The sequence below is a fragment of the Empidonax traillii genome, unplaced genomic scaffold (assembly GCF_003031625.1).
Source record: "Empidonax traillii isolate 1590-97213 ecotype Southwest subspecies unplaced genomic scaffold, ASM303162v1 scaffold1207:size155010, whole genome shotgun sequence".
In the NCBI taxonomy this organism is placed as follows: domain Eukaryota; kingdom Metazoa; phylum Chordata; class Aves; order Passeriformes; family Tyrannidae; genus Empidonax; species Empidonax traillii.
The window spans coordinates 98,284-123,862 of NW_020956400.1; the positions used below are offsets into that span (position 1 = coordinate 98,284).

The 25,579-nt window shown below is 37.0% G+C and overlaps 1 protein-coding gene across 1 annotated transcript in view; it reads left to right on the forward strand.

Annotated features, from left to right (window-relative positions):
- Positions 1-25,579, forward strand: part of LOC114069172 — a gene marked incomplete at its 3' end in the record, with an annotated part of 109,104 nt that overhangs the window by 53,226 nt on the left and 30,299 nt on the right. The window contains exon 3 of the mRNA XM_027905790.1: positions 22,561-22,610. Within this exon, the coding sequence (XP_027761591.1) occupies positions 22,601-22,610 (10 nt within the window). The remainder of the gene's footprint in view (positions 1-22,560; positions 22,611-25,579) is intronic.

Below are 25,579 nucleotides of genomic sequence, written 5' to 3' on the forward strand. Positions count from 1 at the left end.
CTTCCACCAATTTTTAGATAGCAAAGTGTAAAGATAGAGAAGTCAGGGAGATTTGGGATGGCCTTTCAATAGTATTGCTTTCTTAAGAGAGAAAAAAATTAACCTTAGTCACAACGCAAGAACACAAATGTAAAGACTGAACACATGGCAGCAAATAGGTCCCATAAAAAAAACAAATTAGGTCAGACATTGATGAGCAAACTGATCCCATCTGGTGGGTAGTGGAACTGTGAGTTAAAGCATTGGACATTTCTGCTGAGGAACAGAAGGAGTAGGTAAACTGCCTATTTCTGTCTTTGCTGCTTTCAAATGTATGTGATAGCCTCTTATGTGTTAGGTTGACCCTTAATCTTAATTGGTACATTGTTTTAGAAAAACAATACACGCACACATCTGCTATTGAAAACAGGCTCTTTTAAAAGAGGGACAAAATTTGCTTCAGAATTAATAACTGCTGTAGATATGTTTAGGGAAATGAAAGGAACAACTTCAGGCCTGTGTTTTATTCATGTTTTGCCTTGACTCAAGCCTTGTATCTGTTTTCAGCTACCAGTTTGTGGTTGCATGATGGGGTTTTTTTGCTCCTTATGTTAAGAAACTGAGAAAAAAGTCACTGCAAAAAATCAGCCAAGCTTCTTTCATCACAAATGCTCAGTGAAAACGTATAGTGGAAGGTAGCTACAGTTGTCATATTCCTGACCATTTGCCTTTCTATGTGCACTGTGACTTGTTTACATGATGTGATGGATTTGCCAAGTAATAAATTAGCTATAGCTGTTGAACATGAGTCTCAAAAGCTATTTGCCAGGGTGTAAGCATGGTCAGTGTATTTATGTTTCTTTACAGGGAAGAACAGGAATTTACTTACTGGGTATGTCTGTATGACCTTTTTGCCAGAAAGGCTGGAATACTAAAATTCCTCTAATGCTCAGACTGGTCCAGGTAGGATTGTATGTAGTGGCAGAGGCCAGAAATAATGAATCAAAAAGTTGGTCTTTAATCACAGATCTTGAGTCTTCTGTGTCATGATTTTTCATGGGCACCTCTATAGGAGGCTAATTCAAAAACAACTCAAAAAAAAAATTACCTACAGTAGACTTAAACTTGTGCCAAAAATGAGCTTGTGCATAATAAAATTGTGTCAACACCCTATAAACAGATCCCAGTACATTTCATTGCACATAAAACATGGCAGTTTATTTTCTAAAGCTGGCTACAGAAAATGGAAAGCTCCTTTGCCTCTGCAAGGTTCATTTACTTTATTTATGATACACCATGAGAAGTTGTTCAAGGATGCACTCTACGGAATGGCTAAACCCATTCTTCTTCCCAAGCTTGTTTCTGACTGCCATTTTCTTGGTGAGATTGTCAACGTCATCTTCTGTCATTTCCTCCTCTTCTACTGTCTCTTGAGTTTTGTGGGTTTGTTTGTTTGTTTTTGTTTTTTTTCTGGTTTGGTTTTGTTTGAGTGTTTTGGTTTGGTTTTTTTTATACAATGCAAAAGAACCACCTTTCTCAACACTACAGGGTTTCTCGTGATATGCAGATTAATGCTGTTCAAACTTGAAGCTCTGGAAATTCCTGAGTTCAGACAGAGCACCCACCTGTACTTTCAAAACACAAAGATAGAATGTGGGGAAGGGTTAAAGTGTGGCTGCAGACCCAGACCCAACCTGTAACTTTTATTAGGACATCTCATTGCAGATCTCCCCACGATTTCAAAAGACTGTTCAGAAAATGTCAGTTAAGTTCATTTAATTGCTGATGAAATAGAAGGTTTTTTTCAAACTGTTTTTTTTTTTCTCTATGAAGAGCTGAAGTATAATTGAAACTGGTCTATACACTTAGGGTACTTGCTTATATTATCATGCACCTAAAATTGAGTAAGTGCAAGAGTAAAAAAATTTCACTATTGTACTTTAACAGGTTTCTTTCTGTGTATTTAGTAAGATTAAATTCTACTTGGACTCCACGTCTTAAAGAACAGATGAAAGACTCAACTATAGTAGCACATTTTACTAGAACTGTAAAGAAAATCACTTCAGTTGTAGGATAAATTAGATCATGGTGGTACCTCTGGAGATCAGGTAGTCCATTGTCTTGCATAAAGCATGACTCATCTTGAGGTATGTTTACACAGGACTTTGTGTGGCTCAGCTTTAACTGTCCCTAAGGATAAGGACTGCATGGCTGGTCCTGTTCAAATGCTGGACTACTTCTGTGAAGCTTGTTTTTGCAAACACAAGATTCATAGTCGTATGTGTTGCAACATGTCTCTTGCACCTTATCCTTTCACTGGCCTTTCCAAAGAGAAATCTGGCCTTACTGGGACATGCTATGAGGGGAATGACCACCACCCTTTACTTCCCCATGATACCCTTGCTGGTGTAGCTCATATGCAGGTAGCCGTCATTGCTCTAAAGGCGTGCAGTCAACTTACATTCAACTTGACATTTGTCATGGTTCATGGGTCCTGTTTTGCAGAGCTTCTCCTTGGACTGTATGTACTGCATGGAGTTGTTTCATCCCCGGTGCAGGACTTTGCTGAATTTCATGAGGTTCCTGTCATCCTATTCCTCCAGCATTTGAGAGGTCCCTCCATTGTAACAGCAACTTCCCAAGTCGGGTGACCTCCATGCCTTTGAATTTGCTTGTCACTAGTGACCTATAAGAGAACAGTTGCACTAAGTTTCAAGGAATGTTAATTTTTTTAATAAAGAGCCAAACTTGTGAGACTGGTAACCTGTCTCTTTTTGCCAAATGTACGTGAAATTTCAGAAAGTTAAATACAAAAATTCCTGGTATGCACTTTTTTTCTTGTTCCCTTGCAGAATATTTTGTTTCATGTATTTAACAAAATGACACTGCCAGACTTCATTTTTTTTTGTTCTTACATGGAGAAGTGGGTCCAGTACCTAAAACCTTGTGGTTAATTTACTCTGACATCCTTTATAGATTATTTGTTGAAAAGACACCTTTGATTAATGTAGCAAAAAGTTCATTAGCATGCGCTCCACATTGTTGCTTGTGGCTACTGTGAGCTAGTTCATGTCTCAAAATTGCCACTTTTTGCTCTCAGGAAGAATTTTCCAGGCTCCTCTCAAATGCCATTTAAAATGTCTCATCAAAAGCAGCACAGAGAAAATGACTCTCACAAAACCACTGCCTGCCTTCTCTGTTATTAAACTCTTCCCTTGTCTGTCTGCCTGGAAGCAGCTACAAGAGCTGCAAAGATGAATCAAACACGCAATGGAGTAGCACTGCTCAGCTAGTGGGATATTGTGACAGCTCTGACCTCTGAGTGACTTGTTAACTCTGCATCCAATGGAAGCTCAAAACAATGAGTGCCTGTCCAGCTACACCCAGTTTTATTTCCTGCTGTCGTACTTCAAGGAAGTCTGCTCTGTGTGGGACCGTAGCTTGCAAAATGTTCTCCAGCAGCCAAACAGTAGTGGCTGAAAACAACACAACTTGCCAGTGATAATGCCCATCCTTTTCATGTGTGTGAGTCATACATACAGAACTGTGTGAAATGAAATATTTGCTAAACATAGTTAGCAGAGACATACTGGAGTGTGGCAGCTCACCACTGTTTAGGTTTATATTCACCTAGCCTGGCATTCTTGGAGAAAGAAGAAAATGACTTGATAAACTTCTAACCACTGTGGGGATGAATTACAAAGTCCTGTGGTGCATAACTTCTCATAAGAAAAATTTCAAAAGTATCTCTTTGGTAAAGGTAGGACTGCTTTTCTGAATCTCAGCATCTCAAGTTTCTAGCTTGTTAGGTTTTTGACAGCAATTTGCTTGAATAGCATGTCAGCTCATATACAGTAAAAAAATATTCACAGGTGAGAAATTGAAATCAGTGGAGAGGAGGGCTCTTCATTCCCCCATGTCTTAGTTCAACGGTTGAAAAAAAAAGCTTTTTACTTATGTGGTGATATTTATGTAACAGGTAACAACATTGATCTTCGTTACTTCAGTAAAATAATGTTTGTACCAGTGAAGTCCTCAAGGACCTAGTTCAGATACATTGGTAATGGTTAGCTCTTAAAAGGAAATAATTTATATTTTAAACATAAAATTTATATTCTTATCATAAGCTGCTATGGTTAGGTTTTCAAAGCGCAGAAGTTGATGAAGTACAGCAATGCAAGAATTTTGCTCATTTGCTTCAAGTACCTACTTCTACAACTGTGGTCACTACCTTCACTCTTTTTGAATATATGTCTTTAGTTGTGGAATTATATATTTACTGGGGGAAAAGGAGTGAGAGCTTTTGTTCCTTTGAGATAGCACAAACAAAAATGCTTTGCCTCTGAATCTGGCAATCTTCATGAAGTCAGGAAGCCATTAGATAAACTTGGTGATATGGAAATAGTACTTCTGTCTTGGGAAAAGATTAAACTAGCATAAGATATTTGCATGGATTTGATAACTGTTGGTATGTACAATGCATTTTGCTCTCGTAAACTGTAGTGATGCATGGGAAAAAAAGGTGACAGAATTGGTTTTTGATAATGTTGATAGTTATAGCATTTTTGACACAAGTCACTTGAATTTCATAATAAGGTGATACTTTGGAGACTCTTGCTAAAATTTACTACAGAGCTTGTATTAAGTCACTGAGCATGTTGTGTGTATGAAAATTTAAGACAAATGCTGGTCCCTTGTAAGTGTATATTATCACAAAACAAAATTGTGAATAATATGAAATGGCAAAACCCAAAAATTATTTTAGAGCTACTGACCAGATCTGCTTTGTGGCACTTCTACAAGCAAATCCTTCTAGGGCAGCATTCAAAATATCACATGTACATTCAGTATCCACTTTCTGTAGGCAGGAAGGTAAAACTTCTATATCGTAATAGTTGTTCTGTCCCCTTCCATTTGCTGTATGGTAATAAAATACTATATATATATATCATTCTCCATTACTGTTGACAGGCCTCTACAAATTGTGATTTAGCCAAGAACATTAAATGTAGCCATGCAGAGGTTACTTGTGACTTGTTAATGTATAGTAGTAGTTTGTAGTTACTTAGTCTCTTAAGGCTTATATTAAACAAAAAAACCAAACCAAACCAAAAAAGCAATAAAGGCTGTGTTATGTTTGATGGCATAAGTGGTGAAAGAAATTTTGTAGTTTGCAATGTCTGTTTACACAGGACTGTTCTTTCTGAAACATTTTTTCAGTAAATGTGCGATGATTAAGGGGTTGGATCCTAAACTAGAGTAAAAGGGCACCACTGACCTCAGTTGAACTCCACTGGTTTATAACAGCTGAGGAAATAGCAGGAAGTATTTGCATTCTTCACTCTTTCCAAGACTGGAAGATAGAGAAAAGAGCTGTGTACAAACAGAAAAAATTACAGGAGTGTTAAAGAAAATGTTGCATTTCAGTTTGGAGTAGGACTGTCTTTTATTGCTAATATTATCCAAATAGGCAATCAGTAACTGTAAAGACTCACTTTTTACTCTCAGGTCCTTCGAGCAGTGCTTGTGAACCATTTAAATGAGGCTAATAGCCCATTCTTGTGCAAAACTTTGGAGATCATCAAGTTTAAGCACAGTTTGCTTGCTTTTAGCAGAAAAGTAGAGGACTTGGTGCTGCATGCTTACATAAGTCCAGGGGTTCTCCTTGGAGGAGTGTAACATGCAGCACTTACATGCTTATGGAAATGAAGAGGCTTTATGCATGCGTGGGCAGCTTTTGTACAAGTGCAGGTATTTGGAAGAGGTTTGACTGATTGATACTAGAAATGTGGTACTTCATGGCAGCCTTCTACAGACACTTAATTGTGATGGAGGATATGACTGAGATGCGTATTTGTGTCTTTCTTACTCATTAAGTAGGTCGTAGCTTCATCTGGTGTCAGTATTTTTAAAATCTGCTAAACTGAAGCAAATCATCGAGTCTCTAAAGTTACTGGATAGAGCGGAAGGTCGGATTGTATTTGCCAACCAGCACTGAGGTCATGAGAGACAATAGGATATTCAATATAACATAGGTGTGCCAAGGACATAAGGGAGCAGTTAATCATTTTTGAAACCAACAGTTCTGGTTCGCTTAATATTCAGAAGCATTTACTGTTTCAGAGTTTGTGCACTTCATAAAAATTCAGTGGTTTTTGGATGACATGGCCTTGGTTACTAATTCACTGCTGATATATTCACAGGGTCTTATCTTCCCCTCTACTTTTTGTTTATGCTGATGTCACTCAGCTGAAGAAAGTGTGGAGCAGTCCTACACTAGAGCACAGAGACATCCACAAAGGGGATCTGCCCTGCAGCTGTATCTCACCTAGGATTAAGAGGAGTTAAAAAGAAAAACAAAGTAGGAGAGCACTGAGAAACACTTGCGTGACTCAGTATGACTTCTACAGTCTCCCCCTCCCCCAGCTCCAGTAAAAGTGTAAAACCAAATTCATCATCTGTTATCACTGCAGCACAACAGCTTGCTTCCATCGTAGAATGCTGAAGGGTGAAATGCAGATGCAAATTTTCCCATTATTTTCATTGTGAGGAAGATGTATGACAACTCCAAACAAGCATCAATGTATGCAAAGCAAGAATGCTGGTGCTTTCATCTAATCATATACGGTGTCTGTGACTTCACCTTAGGAGGGAGTGTTTTAAGTAGGTGTAAGATAAGACATGGTTGAAGTGGTCCTTTCCCCAGTGTTTCCCCCCAGATTCCAAAAAATAGTAGCTTAGAAGCCTTTTATACCAGATTTTGCATCTGGACAGCCATTTTTAATAACTGCTGAAGGTTTAATTTTCAAATATGTGCTTATAACATATGTAAATTTGGGAAAAATTATCCTCAGCACAGTTTTTACCCTCTTTTCCTATTTTTATGCATTTGTGGTCCAATTTGATACACAAAATGTTTGTCTGTAACACAGGTTTAACAATATAGATTTGATTGTACAGTATATTTCTTTACCATCATGATAACTTTTTGAACAATTCCAAAGTGTTCTTCTCTTTTGCTGATGAATGTTCTACTGTCTTTGGTAAGACAGAATCAATGTTTTAAAATACCTAGGCTTCACACTACAGTAGGAATGTTATGCAGCAGTGTTGCTTGCTTTTACTAATGGATCAAATTTGATGGCTGTTGTCAGAGCAACCTAAGAATGCATGTTATGGTTTAACCACAACTGGAAACCACAGCCAGCTCGCTCAGTTCCCCACCAGCAGGATTGAGGAGAGAATTGGAATGGTAAAAGCCCAAGAACTCATGAGTTGAGATAAAGGCAGTTTAACAGGGAAAGCAAAAGCCATGCATGCAAAAAAAGAAAAACAAGGAATTTATTCACTGCTTGCCATGGACAGGCAGGTGTTCAGCCATCTCCAGAAGAGCAGGGCCCCATCACACATGATGGTTACTTGAGAAGACAGAATCATGGAATCACATAGTTCAGAGCGTTCAGAATGAGATGTGTTGATTTTCAAAATGCTCACTGTTTTGTGCTATTAGCGTTTGCTTACCATGTGATATAAAAAGGTCTAGGAAGAATGATTTATCTGTTGTGCTGTCTTTCATTATAGTGGTTGTGTTGAGACAGCCAGTTCTGTAAAGTAGTGAGCATGTCTCTTTAGTAAGAAATAATAAAATAATTACACTGAAAAAGTTTGATAAAATTAGTTAGAAAATTAGTTGTTAGTAAATATTAAATAAATTAGTAAAAAATAGTTAGAAAATGCATGTAAAGCAGCCAACCCTTCCCCAAGCAACTAATTTTATTAAGTTACTGTGCTATATAAAAAATACTAGATTCAAAACAATATATTATAGGTGGAGGTAATATAGAAAGTTTTTAAAGAGGAAGGTATAAATTATTCTAAATAAAAGCAGAATTTGTATAGTATGGATATATAGCAGAAGGGACAAGGAGAAAAACACAAAGCTTGTCTTCAGTTGAATCTGGTGCTTGTGTCATTGTTTCTTTAAGGTAACTAATTCTAAATTTAAAGATGATTGAAAGCAGGGCACTGTTTCTGTGTCAGTAAATTGAGGTGAATCATACAGCAGAGGTACAGAGTTGATTGCAGTTGTGTGGGAACCTATTACTTTGCATTACAGGAATTGTTCTGAATTATCAGGAAGCATTCCTGACTTACTAAGCAAATCAAAACCTGAATATCAATGTCAAATTTCTGTGAATGGAAAGACCAGATTAAGATAATTTTTTGAAACACTTAGTTTGTGTTGCTCTTCTGAAACAATTTACTGTAAATTAATTGTTTCTAAATAAAAGCTTATACTAGCCAAAAAATCAAACATGTAATTTGAGAACAAACAAATAAATAAATTCAAAACAGGATATCTCAGCCATTTTGTGACTTATGCACAAAACCATCTTCTAGAATTGGTACTCTTTTTTACAAACATTTTTCTTTGTAACAGCAGTTTTCTGCAAAACATTGGATTTGGATGATAATTTTGACCTCATCAAGTTTACAAGGGACATACACATAGTGTTCATTGGCAGTAATCCTATAAGAAGTGCCAATTCTTCAGCAACAGAGATAATGCTTAAAAAAGGGATTTTGAGTATGAGAGGAAGGCTTCCAAGGGGTAGGACAGAATGAGATGAAATTATAGTCAAAATACTGGGAAACAGAGAGAGGTTCACAGATACAACTTTGAGATGAAGTGACTTTATTTAGGAATATCTGAACCCATGCCATGGATAGCACTTAGAGCAAGTGGAGAGGAAAAAAATTATCTGAGATCATCTTCAGAAGTGAGGATAAGATGTCAGGAAAGTGAGACAGAGTGAGGTTAGAGACATTGAAAACTGCATATGAAAAGGATTATAGCACAGAAAGAAGGGAAGTAGAGAATTTCAGCAAGAATGTAGAATAGGAAGAAAACAACAGGTCATTTATTCTCTATACCTGTTAATTTCTTAAGTGGGTGCTTTTTAATTATTTGAAATAGATATCAGTACACTAATTTGTCTTGATCAAAAAATTCCTTTCAAAAGTAGAATGATTTTTACATACTTTGCTTAGCATGGATGTTCAGAATTAGCTCATTTTTTGATTGGAAGTACTCATACCATTTCATTTAATTGGGAGAAAGAACATCTTACTATTTCAAATTTTAATGATCTTCAGGTGAAGTACTTACATGCCCTGGGACCAATTGTAAGGTGATGGCTTTGTGGAGATATTAAAACAGCTTTTTACATTTTAAAAACCAGCTTTTTACATTTTAAGCATCTGGATTCTTGTATTCTGTGTTTAGTAAACAGCACCAGCAACTGCTGTAAGGAACGAAAAATAGTTGTGTTTTCAGTTCATTGGCTTTATTAATTTGACAGCTTTTCACAGATAGCTATTTTGTGAGTTCAGGAAATTTTAAGACTAGATAGCATAACTTCTTTACTGGAGGAAAAAGATGTGTGTTTAAAAATAAATACAGTGTGAGTTTAAGCCTTTTTCCCTTTCTTTCAGAAAATTCAGGTGAAATAAAAGCCACTGAATTTCTTAGATATGATTTAACATTTGTCCTTTAAATGTTGAGTTCTTTAAGAAAGAAAAAGCTTAATTCTCTACCCATCTGCCATACAGTTTCATGTGACTATGCAGTTTTGGATTTGAATGATTGTGAAATAACAAGTTCTAAGTAGTGCTGCTATAAGGCAGACTATTAAATATAAAAATCATTAAAAAGCAGGTGTGGAATTTACTGATGAGTTCCACAGTTACCATATTTTCATAAATATAGCCCTATGACTTTTAGAAGTTGTTTAAAACTTTACCAATCTTCTGTATAGGAGCACCATTTGTAAGATAATTGAAAATTTGCCTATTGCCTCAGCAGATCTTGGCATTACTCTTCTGTCTGCATGAAAATCTGGATATGGTAATTTTAAAGATTCTGTACTCCATTGTGAGGATCTCTGGGCTGCTGCCCAGTAACTTACAAATAGCTTATGAGTTATGAGAAACATCCCAGAAAGTTGCTGTGGAAACCAAGAACTGCCAGAGCACCCTGACACTTCTTCCTGACAAAAATCTTATGGGTTTTCATATGGCTAAGCTGAAAGGAGAAGGTGACAGGCTGCCATGACAGTAGTGAGATGTACACTGTTCTCATCTCTCATCAGTATGTGGAACTTCTGAATCCTGTTTAAAATTTCTGATTTTTATACAGTTGTAAGTGAAAGCAACAGAATGGAAAGTCTTACCCATGTTTCTCAGTCACTGTAGTTTGTTGATAGTGAGAATTTGTTTACAGTTAAATTTCCATTTTTCAAGCTATTTGAAATAGCACTCAGAGGAAAAATTACTGTAACTTGTTATGCCACTTAGCAATCAGTGTATTAATTAAAATGATGGAATGTCATTACCTTAATGATATTTTCTTCTCCTGAACACTCCTAAACAAAAGCATGCCTCCGTGTTAACTTCTACACATTCATGTGAAATACATGTGTTAAAGCTGAAGCCTGTCTCCTTATCTCATGCTTATGGGTTGGCATACAGTTGAAATCAGTTGTGCTCTACATAGCAGAGGAATGTAATGAGCAAGTAATAGTGGCTTTTGAAATGACACACTGCAGTGCACTGTATGGTAGGTGGCTGTAGTTATAAAACTATAATTAAGTGTGTGGGAACTGAGAACATCTGCTAAGGGAATGCCAGTTTAAAAGAAAAAACCCTAAAAATTCCTGGTGTTGGAAAACTAGCATTAAAATATTACATACACCAGATTAAGCTGAGGACATCATTTTAATAATTATATTAAGTAAACTGGGGAGAGTACATGAAGGAGAATACTCTGCCATGCTGCATTATGTCATCTATCTTCTTTTTGTTATTCACACTGCATTTTTTGAGGTTGAATAGCTGGTATTATAGCAAGGCATGTAACTGATCTACATGTTTTCATGAAACAGATACCATCTCATATGCTAACACTCCATGAATTAGTTGAGTGACGCTTACAATGCAGAACAATGAGCCCTAAATAGCACTTGAGATGGTGTCAGAACATGGGCTGCCACAGGTACATTTAAACTAATCTGATAACCTCGATGTAACATTGCATTTGGAAGCAGTACTAAACCCACTCAATCCTGCTGGCATCAGTGCTCCTGGGAATGTACCCTTGGCAAAATTTCACTGGGTGTTTAGAAAGCAAAGCAGGCAATGTATTGTGATAGCAATGAAAAAAGCCATGTCTTAAATATTTTCAATCATTTTGTTTAGAACTGCACTTCTGGTCTCTGTTAACTAGCTGGAGCAGACTGATTATCTATTTGACTATTATTGTAATTTCCTGTTTTAAGGTTGTCCTGTTTCTTGTCAAAACTTAGAGGTCCTGATAATATAGTAATATAATAATTTTTTTGCATTAAACATTCTAGTCCCCTGTAGTTTAGCAAATTTTGAACTCACTGGGTGGAATACAGTGATAAACTTTAAAACAGCTTTGGTAGGAATGTGATCTTTCCTTCCCATTACAAAAATTGTGCACCACTGAAACATCTGTTTGCAGGTGTGCAGTAGAGATGTGGCAAAAACAGACTCTGAAAATCTGTTCCAGTGGCACATGAATGCAAAATTGGAACTGATTATTTGAATGCTTTTAAGTGTCAGGGGTACTATAGGGGACAAGTGAGATTACTCATGTAGTTGATACTGCAGTGCATGCTACAGCAATCTGAAAGTGAGTTGCTGGTGTTTGCTATTCTTTCAGACACATTATAGACCAATCTTTGCAGAGGAAAAGGCTGCCTAGCTTGAAGATTGAGGGAATAAGAGCAGTAGACTGTGACAAATTGCTTTCATCAGGGGAAGGAGGAGTTTGGTTTGGAGGGTAGTGGCAGAAAAACTGGTATTTAAGTGAGTTAAACCAATGAAAATAAGACTGTCTAAGAAGGGATCTGGGGCTGAGAGCTGAAAAGGCAGAGGTTTGTCTAATGGCTCTAGAAAAGTGATTTGGGTGTCCCTGTGGTGCCAGATAATGAAACTTCAGTGTTTCTTCTTCCTTTCAGAAGGAAAGAAAATCTACAAGGTGATATGAGAACGAATTACATTAGCATTGTGAAGGCTGAGGGTAGGAAATGCCAGCTAACTCTACCTTTGCTGCTTCAGTTTGTTCCCTCTTTGGGGATGCAGTTCAATAGTTTTATATTTGCTTTTTTCTGCAAATCTGTGCCCTCATCCAGAACACAAACTGTATCTCCTCAGGGGATGTGGGACTAGGTTTGGATAAGGAATGGAATCAGTAGCGGACTCTTTAAGATCCTTCTTCCATTTGCTGACATAGTTTACATTGATGTTAGGAAACTAGGAGACTGAAGACTTGTTCTGGTTTGTGCCCCTGCCACTTTTTTCCTGTGGTAGTGGGTGTTGTGTATTATTGTGGAAGAGCATGGAAAGCTCTCACCTGTGCGTGGCCAGCAGGTAGATTCCATCGCACTGCATAACTGTGCCTGATAGGCATGCGGAAAAGAACAATTTTTTTCTCCTTCATGTTCTTAAGTGTTTTCTGAGCTGTTTTGTAAATTCACATTTGCCTTTGAGTAATTTGTCAGCCTGTCAGGTATCAGGCGGTATCATTCAGGCTTGTTGCGTACTTGCTTGTTCTTTTACGGATGTTTCTGTCAAATACTGGTTTTCTCTGATTTAAAAATTATGTTTTCTTTAGGCATTTCTGTAAAGACTGAAGCCTTTTTGTATGCCATTGCTCCTAATTGTTTCTATACCACTGCTTAATCTTTGTGAGTTTAGTTTTAGACTGAATTTGCTTTTAGACAAAATTTAGACTGATTTAGTCTAGGATAAGTAAAGGATGTTCTCAGTAGCAGAAATCTTAAACATGCTGGTGGACAACTAGGAATTGAGAGAGAGATAGAAAGATAACTATATAATCTAAAAGTTAACTAAATGTCTAGAACTTTTGTAAGTCACTTGGCAGGTACAGGTAATTAGTAATAACACTTCTTAATTACATGAGTTTACTGTGCTCAAACTACAATGGTTAGTAGTTCTTTCTTTGGCTATTTATATTAGGAAGAATTGTAGTTTGTTGGGTTTTTTGTGGTATATAGCATTGAGGCAAGTTGGATTTCATTAAGTCTGAAACCAGCTGACATGTGCATGTATTCATATTATAAACACTAGAAGTTGCATTATTTTAATGTGTATTATATGGAGGAGTGAAGCTATGTGAAATGAAAATTGGTGATTGTGCCCCTTGGGAAAAGGGAAAATATAGTATCAGCAAAACATTCAAATTAAAGGTTGCAAGGCTGATTATTCTGGTTTTCACGTGTTGTACATAAGTGGTTTTCCTTTGCTTTGAGAGCACATATTGCTGCTGTTAAATATCTCTTTTCCTATGAACAGTTAAGTCTAATGGGACTACAGGTATGCAAAGTAGTGCCAAGATTCTTCAGAAATGGCAAAATGTGCTGGGAGTTAATGAGACAAACAGCATGGTATAAGGAAGGCTTTACAGCAAGGAGAAAAGATAGAAGTTTATAGCATTTGACTTGCTTTGAAGCCTCTCATTGAGGAGATCTGCAGATGTACCAGCAAAGCTAAACTGGAAGATGGGACTCAAGGAAGAAGCCTAATATGCCTCCTCTGCCGAGAGGTCATTGAAGTAGGTGTGGCACAAGTATTCTGGTCTGCAGGGCCAGAGTAGAGCTGATCTGAAATCAAGACCCTCTGGATGTCACGCTTTGATATCTACCCTTCTGCTGTAGAAAGTTATTCCTCCTTGCTAATGCTGAACCACACTTTGGAACTGAATTAGACCAAGGCTGTTCAGTGGCTTCCAACTATATTAGTCATCAGTGCATGCAGAGCTTGGAATGAATATAATGGGAAAAGCTTGAGTTCAATTCTGCACCTTTTTAGACAGCAGAAATCTTTTGGTTATTTTTGTTGTCTGCGTGGTATCTAACGAGGCAAATTAAACTGGGGTCAGCATGGAAGGGAGTTCTGTGGCTGGAATTATAAACTGAGCATTTATCCACACAGAGCTCCTAATTCTTCCTTCATGTAGAAGTTCACTTATATCTGATAATGGTAGAATATATTGCCCATTTGGCTTTGATAAGGTCTATATTCTCCATGGGAATTCCTCATGGAACTTGTAAGCTTTCAATGGTACCGAGACCTCTGCATGTCTGTCAAATGTAGCCAAAATTTGCCACAACTTTTAAGTACTCATTAGGGCTGCTGAAAGGTTTCCTGTGCAATCCCTTCCATTATTATCTTAGCAAGTAATAAGGAGTGAATTCTTTCAGCTAATATCTTCTTAGTTAGTCGTTTAAGTTACAGGTATTCTTTCTGGTTTTATGAGCATGCTACAAAAAGTTTCAAGTCAAATGCTGCTGCTTCAACATACTTGTAAGAATATTCTAAGGAGTCTTACTTATATCACTCCACACACTAGTCTGACTCTGTTAGCTAGGTGTAGCATTACCTAGTAGTTCAGGGAGGCATATTTTAATATGCCAACAGAGGGAAACAGAAATGGATTTTTCTTTCATGAATTAACACTATTTCTGCTGATTTTGTTGGGAATGACTCATGGGAGGAAAAAAGTCCCATTGGAAGGAATTCTATTTAGGTGAGGATTTATGCATGTTTGGTCTCAAATTGAGGTATATTTTATCCGTGGTAGAAAAGAGCAAGAATGTGTTGTTTGTCATACTGTATAAAAATGGAAAATTAGATAATAATTGAAGTCTTTCAAGTGACTTGCAAAGACTTCAAGTGATTTGCAAAGTCCTAGAAAAAAGTGATGGAACTAAAATTTTTACATGTTCCTAATACCTTTGGTAGCTACCGTAGTCTAATGAACCCAGATTTAACCCTCAAATGATGTATTTTTAACAGGAACATATTTTTAATGATATTTGTTTGTTTTGAGAAAGATGAAGAAATAGTTGGGTATTCTGGGATTATTTGGATCTTCTGGGAAATAAAATTTTAAAATAAAATTTGAAAGAATGCCTAAAAGATTTGACAGGTGAATTCTGGATACCATTGTTAAATATTGTATTTATTAAAAGACAGATCATGATTGGCACTTCCTAATCAGACTTCTTTTCTGTCAGTAGTTTCTACCTTTCCAAAGAGTGATCTAGAAAGCTGGTGTATTACGTGTTATGCATTTCCCTTTCCATTAAGGAGAAAATTGGACAGGCTGTGTATACCAGAGTACTAAGCTAAGGGCCACAGTGACCCCTTTCTTCTTCCCAATCTCTTCCTAAACAGCTGTGCCCGAGCAGAACTGCCTTGCTACACATCCCGAATGAAATAATATGTAAATGAATGCCACAGGCATCCATCTCCCATATGGGTTCTGGCTACCTGTCAGGGGCTCATTGATGTGTCTGTGGCATCTAATTTTACCTGACAAGGGAACTTTCAGAAGGGCTAAGAAGATGCATAATGCGTTTTTAGGCACTCTGTCTTATGGTGGAGCTTTTTATAATTATGTGTGGGGACATTAATCTACTACACATCTTCTTCAGTGACGTGCTCTCATACAGTAATCTTAAATCATTTCCAGCCTATGAAATGAGTTCATTTGAACAAACGCAGTTCTTGTAAAACAAGAGCAAAGGAGGAAGCCAAAAGCAGGGAACAGAAAGAACCACACTAAAGGCTAGGCATTTGTAATTTTATATTATTAAAAACAGTAGTAGATGCCTGGGAAAATGGGTAAGAAATGTGAATTGTGGTCAGCAAGTTAATGGAAATTTTCTTTTAACCTTTAATCAGTTAAAGGAGCTTTTCTCCTTTTTTATTTACATTTAGGCAATAAAAATAATAAAAAAATCACAAACACCACAAGCACGACCGGAATTATTAACAAAATTTTCTCTAGTGGTAGAGGAGGAGATGCAGAGTATCAAAGCAGCAGTTTGTCCTCCTCCTTCCTTTTGCAGCTGTAAAAATAACCAGGAAAATGTACAGAATGTTGTCAGCTTGAATAACTTTCTTGGTATCCTCTTATACTTGCAGTTACATTTTAGGAAAATGTTCTTCTACTGAAGCATCTGAGAAGTATTTTGAGATGACAGCAAGTACCTATTTAGAACCACGTGCAGAAATTTGACTTACGTTTGCTTTTCAGTTCATAGCAAGTCAAAATACGTATCTAGTAAAAACTCATGCTATCAACAGGCAAAATTTTAAGCTTCAATTTTTTTCTCTAGGGAGTAAGACTTGAGTTGTGAACAGTTTAAACACAAGTGTTAGAACTTTTTCTACTGATGCTGCATGCAGTAATGAAGATTGCTGTAAGGAACAGCTTAGAAACATGTAGTCTTTGCTTTTCTTATCAGACATTTAGTTAACTTTCTCTGTTTCGTGAAGAAACACGAGAAATTAAGAGATAATACCAGTTTTTCTTATTCTTGCGTTTAAACATTCTCAGGAAAATCACATTAGGAGAAGTGTGTAAGAAAAAAAGTTCGTCTGTCATCAGATTTATTCCCCTGCCTTCAGAAAGTCGCACTTTCACATACACTTGTCAAGTTCTGGATCTTAAGTCTGACCACAGCACTCCCGATAAGTGCTTCAGACTTTAACTGTTGTCATGAATAGAAACTACCTTATGATTTGCAGCTTACATTTAAGATACATTAAATGGTTAATAGGACCTTTATTCCCCCCACTTACATCCAGTCTCTTTATGTGCTTATAGAGAATGATGATCCTGTGATGGATTCTCCTGTATCTGATGATCTTTGAATATGGGTTCATAGAAACTAGAACCACTTAAACAAAATCTTAGCAGTGTATTGAATAACGATGTTAGTATTGTATATACTGAGGAAAAAGGCTCATATATCTGATATGCTGTAATTAGGTACCAGCCTAAGATAGTTTGTTAGTAATAGTATGGGCAGATGATTCAGGAAACAGAGCTTTTGAAAGGTTCTTGAAGAACAAGGCAATAAATTACCTTATCTGGTATGTTTACAAATTTTTACAAATTTCCCTGGTCATGCACTTACTGCTGCTGAGCACAATGTGACTTACCTATTGCATTCCAGTAGAGTTTATGGCCATGCACAAGTTATTCAGACATCCTAACTTATGAATGACCTGATCAGTACAATTGCAGGTAATGTAAGTAACACGTGTACAGTAACACCACCCCTAACGTGAGGATGTCTTCACAATCCTGTAAGCAAAGCTTAAAATTACAGAAACTATGATATCAGTTGTCTCTCTGTCCTTAATCACCTATCTGAAAATAATTTAATTAGAACTGGATTATTCAGCTCCTGAGTATTCAACTCCTTATAGGGTGAGGCAATATGATCTGGGACAAACAGTATTTATGCTTATGTTTAAGCATAAAAATAGTTCTGTGGGGCCTTCATAAAGCTGGGTTGGATCTTAGTGCGGATACTCTGCCATTTTGTTGTCTTCTTGTTGCACGGTAATGAAATTGAAACACGGAGGAACCATTTCTGTACCTTCTCCGTTTTTCATTATAGACACTGTCTATCTATGCTCCATCAAACGTTTTTTCATAGAAATAATAGTTTGGCATAAAAGTCTTCCTTCTACTTAGGGCTGGCAGGAGAGACATCTGCTCCCAAGGCAGCTTCAAGACAGTTGTTTTTTGTGTGAGTCCTTGTTGCTGCAGCCTAAACATTGTGGTGTTTATCAAGTTCTCATTGCTGTAGTCATTCTGCTAACAGTAAACGTCTGAAAGAATTTCTTTTAAAAATTGAGAGAAATAATCCTCTTCATTGTCCTTTCAGAACTAGTACTTCATAATTTTTTTTACCTGCTTCATTGAATGTATGAGTTGGCATATGAAGTATACTGATCTGTTGCAGACGTAAGAGCAGTAGTGCTGTGCAGAGTCTTAATGATGTGGGGTAAAATTTATTGCTACATGCATATTTGGATATAGAATCCTGCCTGGAAATAAATATGTGTTCGTAGATCACTTGCAATGTTTAAACTGAATAATCACTCACTGATTTTACTTCTTAACTTTGCAGATATTTTCTTAAGGAAACCTGCCAGATATTTTCTCTAGGCCAACCTGTGAAACTGGCAAACAACATTAGTCAAAGTCTGACACTCCTTCTCAGACAAGTCTGGAAAACTCCTGCCCTCTCCAAATATCTGGGCATTGCTCTCTACCTAAGACAATGAAAATCTATCCTTTTCCAGCCAGACACACACATCTATCCTGCTGTTGATCCATCTGCACTCTGTTGTAAGCCAATTGCTCCTCTCACCAAAGGTCCTTGGAGTAGAATTTATTACAAAGAACAGTAGCTATAAAGAGCACATACTAGAATTAACTTTAGAATTAATATAAATCCTGTATCGTGTTTTATAATATCTTGTGTGAAATAGCAAGGAGTAAAGAACAGGTAACTTAGAATCGCAGAATGGGTAAGGTTGGAAGGGATCACGGGGTGTCATCTGGTCCAGCCTCCCTGCTCAAGCAAAGTCATCCTAGAGCACATGGCACAGGATTGTGTCCAGACCATTCTTGAACATCTCCAGTGAGGGAGACTCCACAACCTCTCTGGACAATCTCTTCCAGTGCACAGTCACCTGCATGGTAAAGAAGTTCTTCCTCATATTCAGTGGAACTTCCTGTGTGTCAGTTTCTGCCCATTACCTCTTGTCCTATTACTTGGCACCACCAAGAAGAGCCTGCATCCATTCTCTTGACACCCTCCCTTCAGATACTTGTAGACATTGAGGAGGTCCTGTCTCAGTCATCTCTTCTCAAGGCTGAACAGGCCCAGCTCTCTCAGCCTTTCTTTGTAAGAGAGATGCTTCAGTCCTTTGTCACCCTGTCTTTTATGCTCTGATTCAAAACAAAACAGGCAAGGTAACTTGTCACCTTGTTCTTCAGGAACCTTTCAAAACGTGTGAAAGCAAGGAGACAACTAGCATTCTAAACTGTGCCCCTTGTAGCTACACAGGTAGCAAGCCTGGGATTTCAAAGGGGTCTAGACTCCATTGCTACGGAGCAGGAGGGAGAAAGGTCCCAAAAGTTATCCATGAGCTTGGATGCCTTTGGGATGGGGCATTTAGGATTTTGTAATACATTGAGTAAATAATAAAGTTGTAAGGATAATTTTTGGAGTTTCTATATGTTATTAAAAAAAAAAAACAAAAAACAAAAAAAAAAAAAAGCAAACAACAACAACAAAAAACCACACACACACACACAAAAAACCAAACCAAAACAAACAAACAAACCCCAAACAAAACACACAAAACAATCTCCTTTCCTTTACTTCACAATTCTTTCCAAAATTTTACATGGAAAGAATATTCTAACTTCTGATGACCCTCTGTCCTTAGGTAGCTCTGGACTGTGGTTATCAACAATTATTTGAATGAGGTGCAAGGAGGTAATACTTGCATGTTACTCCTCATTTAGGCTTTGATTCACAAAGCACTCTCTCACATTTACTTAGTTGCTGGTTTATTGGATATCAGAGATCTTGCACTAATGGCTGTAGGTGCTCTAACGTCTGGTCAAGAATGGAATTAAACTCCTAACAATAAAGACATGTGTCTTGATTCATGGATAAACTGAGGGTGGGGAAACCTTGCTTGACTTCTCACTAACCCTTTTTATAGCTCTGTCTGAATGTGGAACAGAAGGGATGACAAAATGCTTTCCTGCAGCACCCCACACTTCAGAACTTATCAGGAACAGAAGCAGTGATCACAAGTAGATATCAGGGTCTCTTGGAGAAAATAGACCAGGTGTCAGTGAGATTCCCGTGAGTCTTTTCAGTAGTCTCTTGTAATGCAAAGTATTGCTGAGCTGAGGGAATCATTGTAGTGTTACCAAGGAATAGCACAGGGATATATATTATGTATTTAGTGAAGCCAAATGTAGCAATGGTAACCAAATGCTACTGTGCTTAAACTTAGTATACTTTTACCTCAGCATCTCAGATCAGGTGTGAGCCGAGTGGAAAACTTACCTGATGTATGTGACTGAATAGCAATCTCTTATTTTGAAAATTCATGCACTCCAGTAGCGCTTTGTGTCTGCACAGTCATTATGGGCATTCCTTCTGTCACAGCATTAGCTGTCCGAGAGCTGAGTATCTTAGCTGATCATTGGGCATCCATTTTGGCAGTGAAGTGTCTGATGCTTCCAGTGGAACGTTCATCTCACCTCTGTCAAGTGTCTGTACTGCAAACCCATTCACAGAGAACAATTTTCAGAAGGCGATGAAGAAGGAACGGATGTACAAAACAAAACCAGCCCTTTGCTTCTGCCCCTCCCCCATCTTGAAGTAAGGATCTTAAAGACTGATTGAAACAATGCTGAATAAAATAATATCAGGCATATGGCTGTTAATTTAATTGCATTCCTTTGGCTCCTACTGCTGGTATCATTAAGTGTTTGAATGGTAGAAGCAGAGAATTCAAAATAATTTTAGTATTAAATATATGGCCTGCTGTTTGAGTGAGTGCAATTTGGATTACCTTATTTACATGCGTACTTTTCAGGTATACAAGACTAATTTGTTCTTCAGCAGAATTAGATTAATGTGGAAATGTTAGTCATTTGTATGCAGTTCCTCACTGAGTGTCAGCAATGCAGCCTAAGCTGTACAGAGGGAAACTCTTAGGAGGATAAGCTGTGGTGCTAAAACTGAGTTTTGTCTGTTAAAACTTGAGTAAGAGTTAAGCATGCTTTGGGTAAATATATCGAAGCCACCTGCTAGAAATCATTTTGGCTTTGCAGTGTTCCAAGAGTCCTGTACTTGTCGGAGCTGAAAATAAATACCATGTTGCGTTTTGTAACTTGCATATGGTACCATCAGTGATTCAGTTTCAAGCTAAAAGAAGGCTTGAAAATGGTATCTCCTCTAGGAGCCTGAAAACACTGGGGTAATTTGAGGCTGCAAGAATATTCTGTAGCTGTGAAAGAAATCCAGAATTTCAGTTAAAGACCACTTATCAAAAAATAAATAAGATAGAATTTGCCTTAATTTTTAAAAGATCTTTTGGAAACTCTCAGAGGTAGTTTGCTGATAGCTGCAGTATAAAAATAATGTGATAAAACTTTGTTCACTGCCAGTTGTTTACATCTCATAGTTCTCAAGAAGTTTAACATGCTTCCCCCCCGCCCCAAAACTGACTGAATAATAGCAGCAGAATTCCGATAGTTTCTGAAAAACACTAAGATTTTTAAGCAATGGAATGTCTGAGTTGTTTAAATACAAGAGAATACAGCAATATACATGCTTCAGAGGTACAATTATTCAGACTTCTTGTAGAGTTTAACTGGAATTCTGTTTTGGTATTTTTTGTTTACTTGTATTAATTAATGCCTTGAGTCTCCCGTTATCAAAACAGTCCGTTGTGCATATCTTCCAACTTACTTCATCATAGCCAGGCAGTTTATATTTTTAATTTATTTTTTGAAGCTGTATTATGTTACAAATTCTGATTTTTCCCTTTGTTTTATCCTGGGCCTGGGGTGGGAATAGTGCAGAGGGAGAATGACTTTTTTTAGCCTTCAGTATTTTGGCCTCCAGCGTGTCTGCCCACTTACTGAAGTAAATTATAGTGGGCAGTGTATATGTAAAAATACAGCCGGTATACAGAATGCCATTGGAAACATTATCTATCTTCTTATCTCTAAAAGAGCCTGAATAGAAGAGGTATTAAAGCTCCTAATCCTAAGAGAAAGCTATGACATAAACTGGTAGTAGATAGAAAATAGTGTCTAGTTTATCCTGTGACATCCATAGGTTGAAGTCGGCTCTTAATGTGGGATGTTGTGCTTTTTTCAACAGTTGTAGTTTCGTTTATGATGTTTTACTATTTGTTTGCTTGTAAGTGCTGTATAGAGTTAGGATATCCAAATAACCTGCACCTTTGTGTGCACTTTACATTGTTTTGGTGCAAACTTCTAAAAAGCGTGTTGATGTATAGTGACTCGATTCACTACCTTTTGATTCCATTGGGAGTTTTGATGCAGATTCCTATGGATGCCAAGACATGCCCTGATTCTGTGCATAGAAATACAGTTAGTAACATTATGAATGTCAGTGTTTTCTCTAGAGACACATTAAATCACTGGATGAAAACAACATCTGCTATAAACCATTGAAAAAGACCTGGTAACTTTGGCTGCTTAGAAAATACTTATAGAGACCTACTCTTTACATCTTTCTGTTTGCCCAAAGGAGTGAATAAACCTTACAAGCAGCCTTTAAAAATATTTCCACATTCCTGTATGAGAATAATTTTTATTTTATAATTTCAAGATCAAAAGTTAATCACTAGTTTTTTATCCCAGAGCAAGTGTTTACAAGAGAGATACTAAACAGTTGAAAATAGAGTGGCTTATAATGGAAGTGACAGCTCATCTTTAACTTTGGAAGGACAAGCAGTACCAATTTAATTAAAGCAGTGTTAAAATAAGACTGCCATTTGTATCTCAGTGGTTGTTTCTCCACGCCTCCAAAAGCCCTGCTACCATTTTGTACCACACATTCCTGTCTTGTGCAAATTAATAGATCATTTTATTTCCCACAGGAAATCTGAAGATTTTTATAGCAAATCCTCCAGTGTCAAAATGAACACAGGTATGCTGCATCTGTGAGATTTTTCTTTTATGTGTTGTTTTGTGAGCACAGAATCCAAAATTTATTCAAATTTTCATGAATAAATTGTATTTTAGTTGTTGCTGAACTCAAATTAAGCAAGATATTTTAATAATGTGCCTGCTTGTGTGCATTTGTATTCCATATATAAAATTTACATAGATGTTTTTCTATGTATGGATATATATGGATACGTGAAATATAAATGCATGTTTAGTCTTCTGTGCTTAAGTTAATGATATCAGTTTTGTGTGTTTATGTTTTATGTGAAAATACATAGTATGAGGACATAAGAGCTATGAAAAATTATGTTAAAGCATCACATTTTCTTAGGAAAATGCACATGCTTTAAAAATGCTTTATTTTCATTCTGTACTGTCATTAAATAGAGGGACCTATAAACACTACCCTGTATTAGCTACCCTTTCATATCAGGTGAGGATAAGTATTTTGTACTTACAGAGGTTTGTATTTTCTCTCAAGTTGATGTGACAGATTTATTGACCAAATTAAGTACTCTGTAAGAAGTTATCTTTGTGATCTGTGACAGCATACTAATATTTGCTCCTGAATTATTGAGGTCAATAGATAGTGCTGCTGTTTGTGTTGAAAGTGGGAATAGGCCTCTTGAAAGCAGACTACTGAAATCCTGACCTCACTCATGTCAGGTGTAAATTTTCAGTTGCAGTCAGCTCTTCAGAGTCCATAGGTGAACTGTCTGGTTTGCAGATTAACTGTGGCGCAAGGATAGACATATCCATCCTTTCCAGACCACTGGTTTTATCATTGACGATAGTGCTGCCCCACGACGGCTGACATGATAAGTGGGACTTGAGGACCTGAACTACTTTGAAGTCTGAATTTCAGCAACATGCTCTAAATCAAAGGGATTACCTTTTCCGTGGTGTAGGTTGCCATTACCTAGATCACTAAATTAATCAGGCTTCGTGGCTTCCTGTTGTCTCAGACTACTGGAACTCTGTAGGACCCATTTTTTGAACACATCTATTAATACAAAGTTAAAATGTATTGGCTTACTTGAAACCATGACATTTGTAAGTATAATAAGCCAGAGAAATTACTTTTCTCAGTTGAGATTGTGCATTTTTGCCCCAAAATTGTGGTTGTTCCTAATTATTTTTCACATGTTAACCAGGGTGGTTAGAAATAGACAGAAGATTTAAGTAATCTGTGTCTGAATGTCTTCTGTTGGGGACTGGGAGTCTTCTGATCACACAGGAGCCTTGAAACAGACTTTAAAGACCTGAACACACCTGAAAGAAATCTTTTCCAGTTACTTAAGGATATCATGACTGTAAGCTGAACTTTAGTCTGCTCTGCACTTACACAGTGAAAATATTTTTCATTTTATGTATGCTATTAATGTGCATGTTACCAGCTGTACTAAAAGAACATGTTGACAAAAAATGTGGTATTTCCTATCAGTTCTATTGATATAGATTGTTTCCTGACTGTAAAAAAAAAAAAATAAAACCTGTGAGTAGGTACAAAAGTGCACCTATCTATAGCATCACTTTATTAAGAAAGAGAGTGACTCAGGTGGAAGCTGTTTTGCATGGTGTTCTGGTCTGGTTGTTTCTCTTTTTCTTTTTTTTCTTTTTACACTATGCTGTCTTTGAACATGAGTGCTACCGTTTTGTTTTGTTTTTTTTTTAATTTTACTGCTTCGTAACAGGAATTGGTGTGTGATGCAGTTGGAGGTTATCAGATACTATTGATTTGCCACTAGTTTGTTTTAAAAACATACGTTTCGTTAACGACTCCTGCAGATAAATGAGCACTCTAGTTTGATGCCAGTAACTGCTGGAGTGGCAAAGCTAGTGTATATGCAGCTTTATAAAGAAAAAGTAAATCTACTGCTTAGACTGGGTTCTTCTAATCCTATGTTCCCTGTGGCTGCAGACTTGGCAGTCTGTCTCAGCAAACCCTGTGGAAGATATTTTTGTCTACAGAGAAAATGTTTTGAAGAGCTTTGGTTTTCAATATTCTACCATATATGGGAGGGATTTCTTACCATTTGATGTTAATTCTGTACCACGTTAGGAAGGAATATTCAACAGCATAAGGCAATGAAGCATTTTTGCAAAAGCAAAGAAATAAAGGTAAGATATAGAAGAGGTTTTCAGAGGTACCAAGGGTACTTTGGGCACATACTTCCTTTTGGTGTTCAAATGCTGTCATAATTTAAAAATAGTAGTCTAGTAGAACGTTTACCTTTTTAAACCGAGACTAAGCAATCATCAACAGAATAGTATTTTAAACTATTCTGTTTAAACCCCTAGAAAACGAGGGGTTTTCTTCATTAAATCTTGAGGTATTTTACAGGTTGATGAACACCATTAACTTGGTGACTTGATTGACTAAATCACAGAAAACATGAGCCACCCATGAAGTTCTCATCCAATTAAAACACAGGATAAATGTGCTTGCTGTTCATTATGCATAAATGCATGCATAGCTGACATTGGGGAAGAGGTAATTGCAATGAAGTATAATAAATGGATACAAGTTAATAGGCTAAAATAGGTTCTTAGTGTCCATCTATAAATATTTTGGCTGAATTTCACACAGATCATTCTTGATTAATGCATTAAATTTTAAAGTTATTAAACAAGATTACTGTTTGCATTAGATGAAGCACACAAAGAGCAGCCAAGAGTGAAAAGTATGCAATTCTGGAAGACTGCAAATGTTTTCTGTTTGTTAAAATTATTAGTAGAAGTCATCACAGGGACTAATCTCTTACATTTTGTCTGGGAGACAAGAACAGAATTTCTTGGATCCTTGCAGAGTTCCTGAATAGTTTGTGAAACCACTTTTAGGTTGCTAAAGCAAATTAGGTTGGCTTCAGTGTTCCAGGCATTCCACAAAACATTTAGTTTTTAGCAGCACCGAAGAACCAAATAATAGTAGCTTCACCTGTCATACAA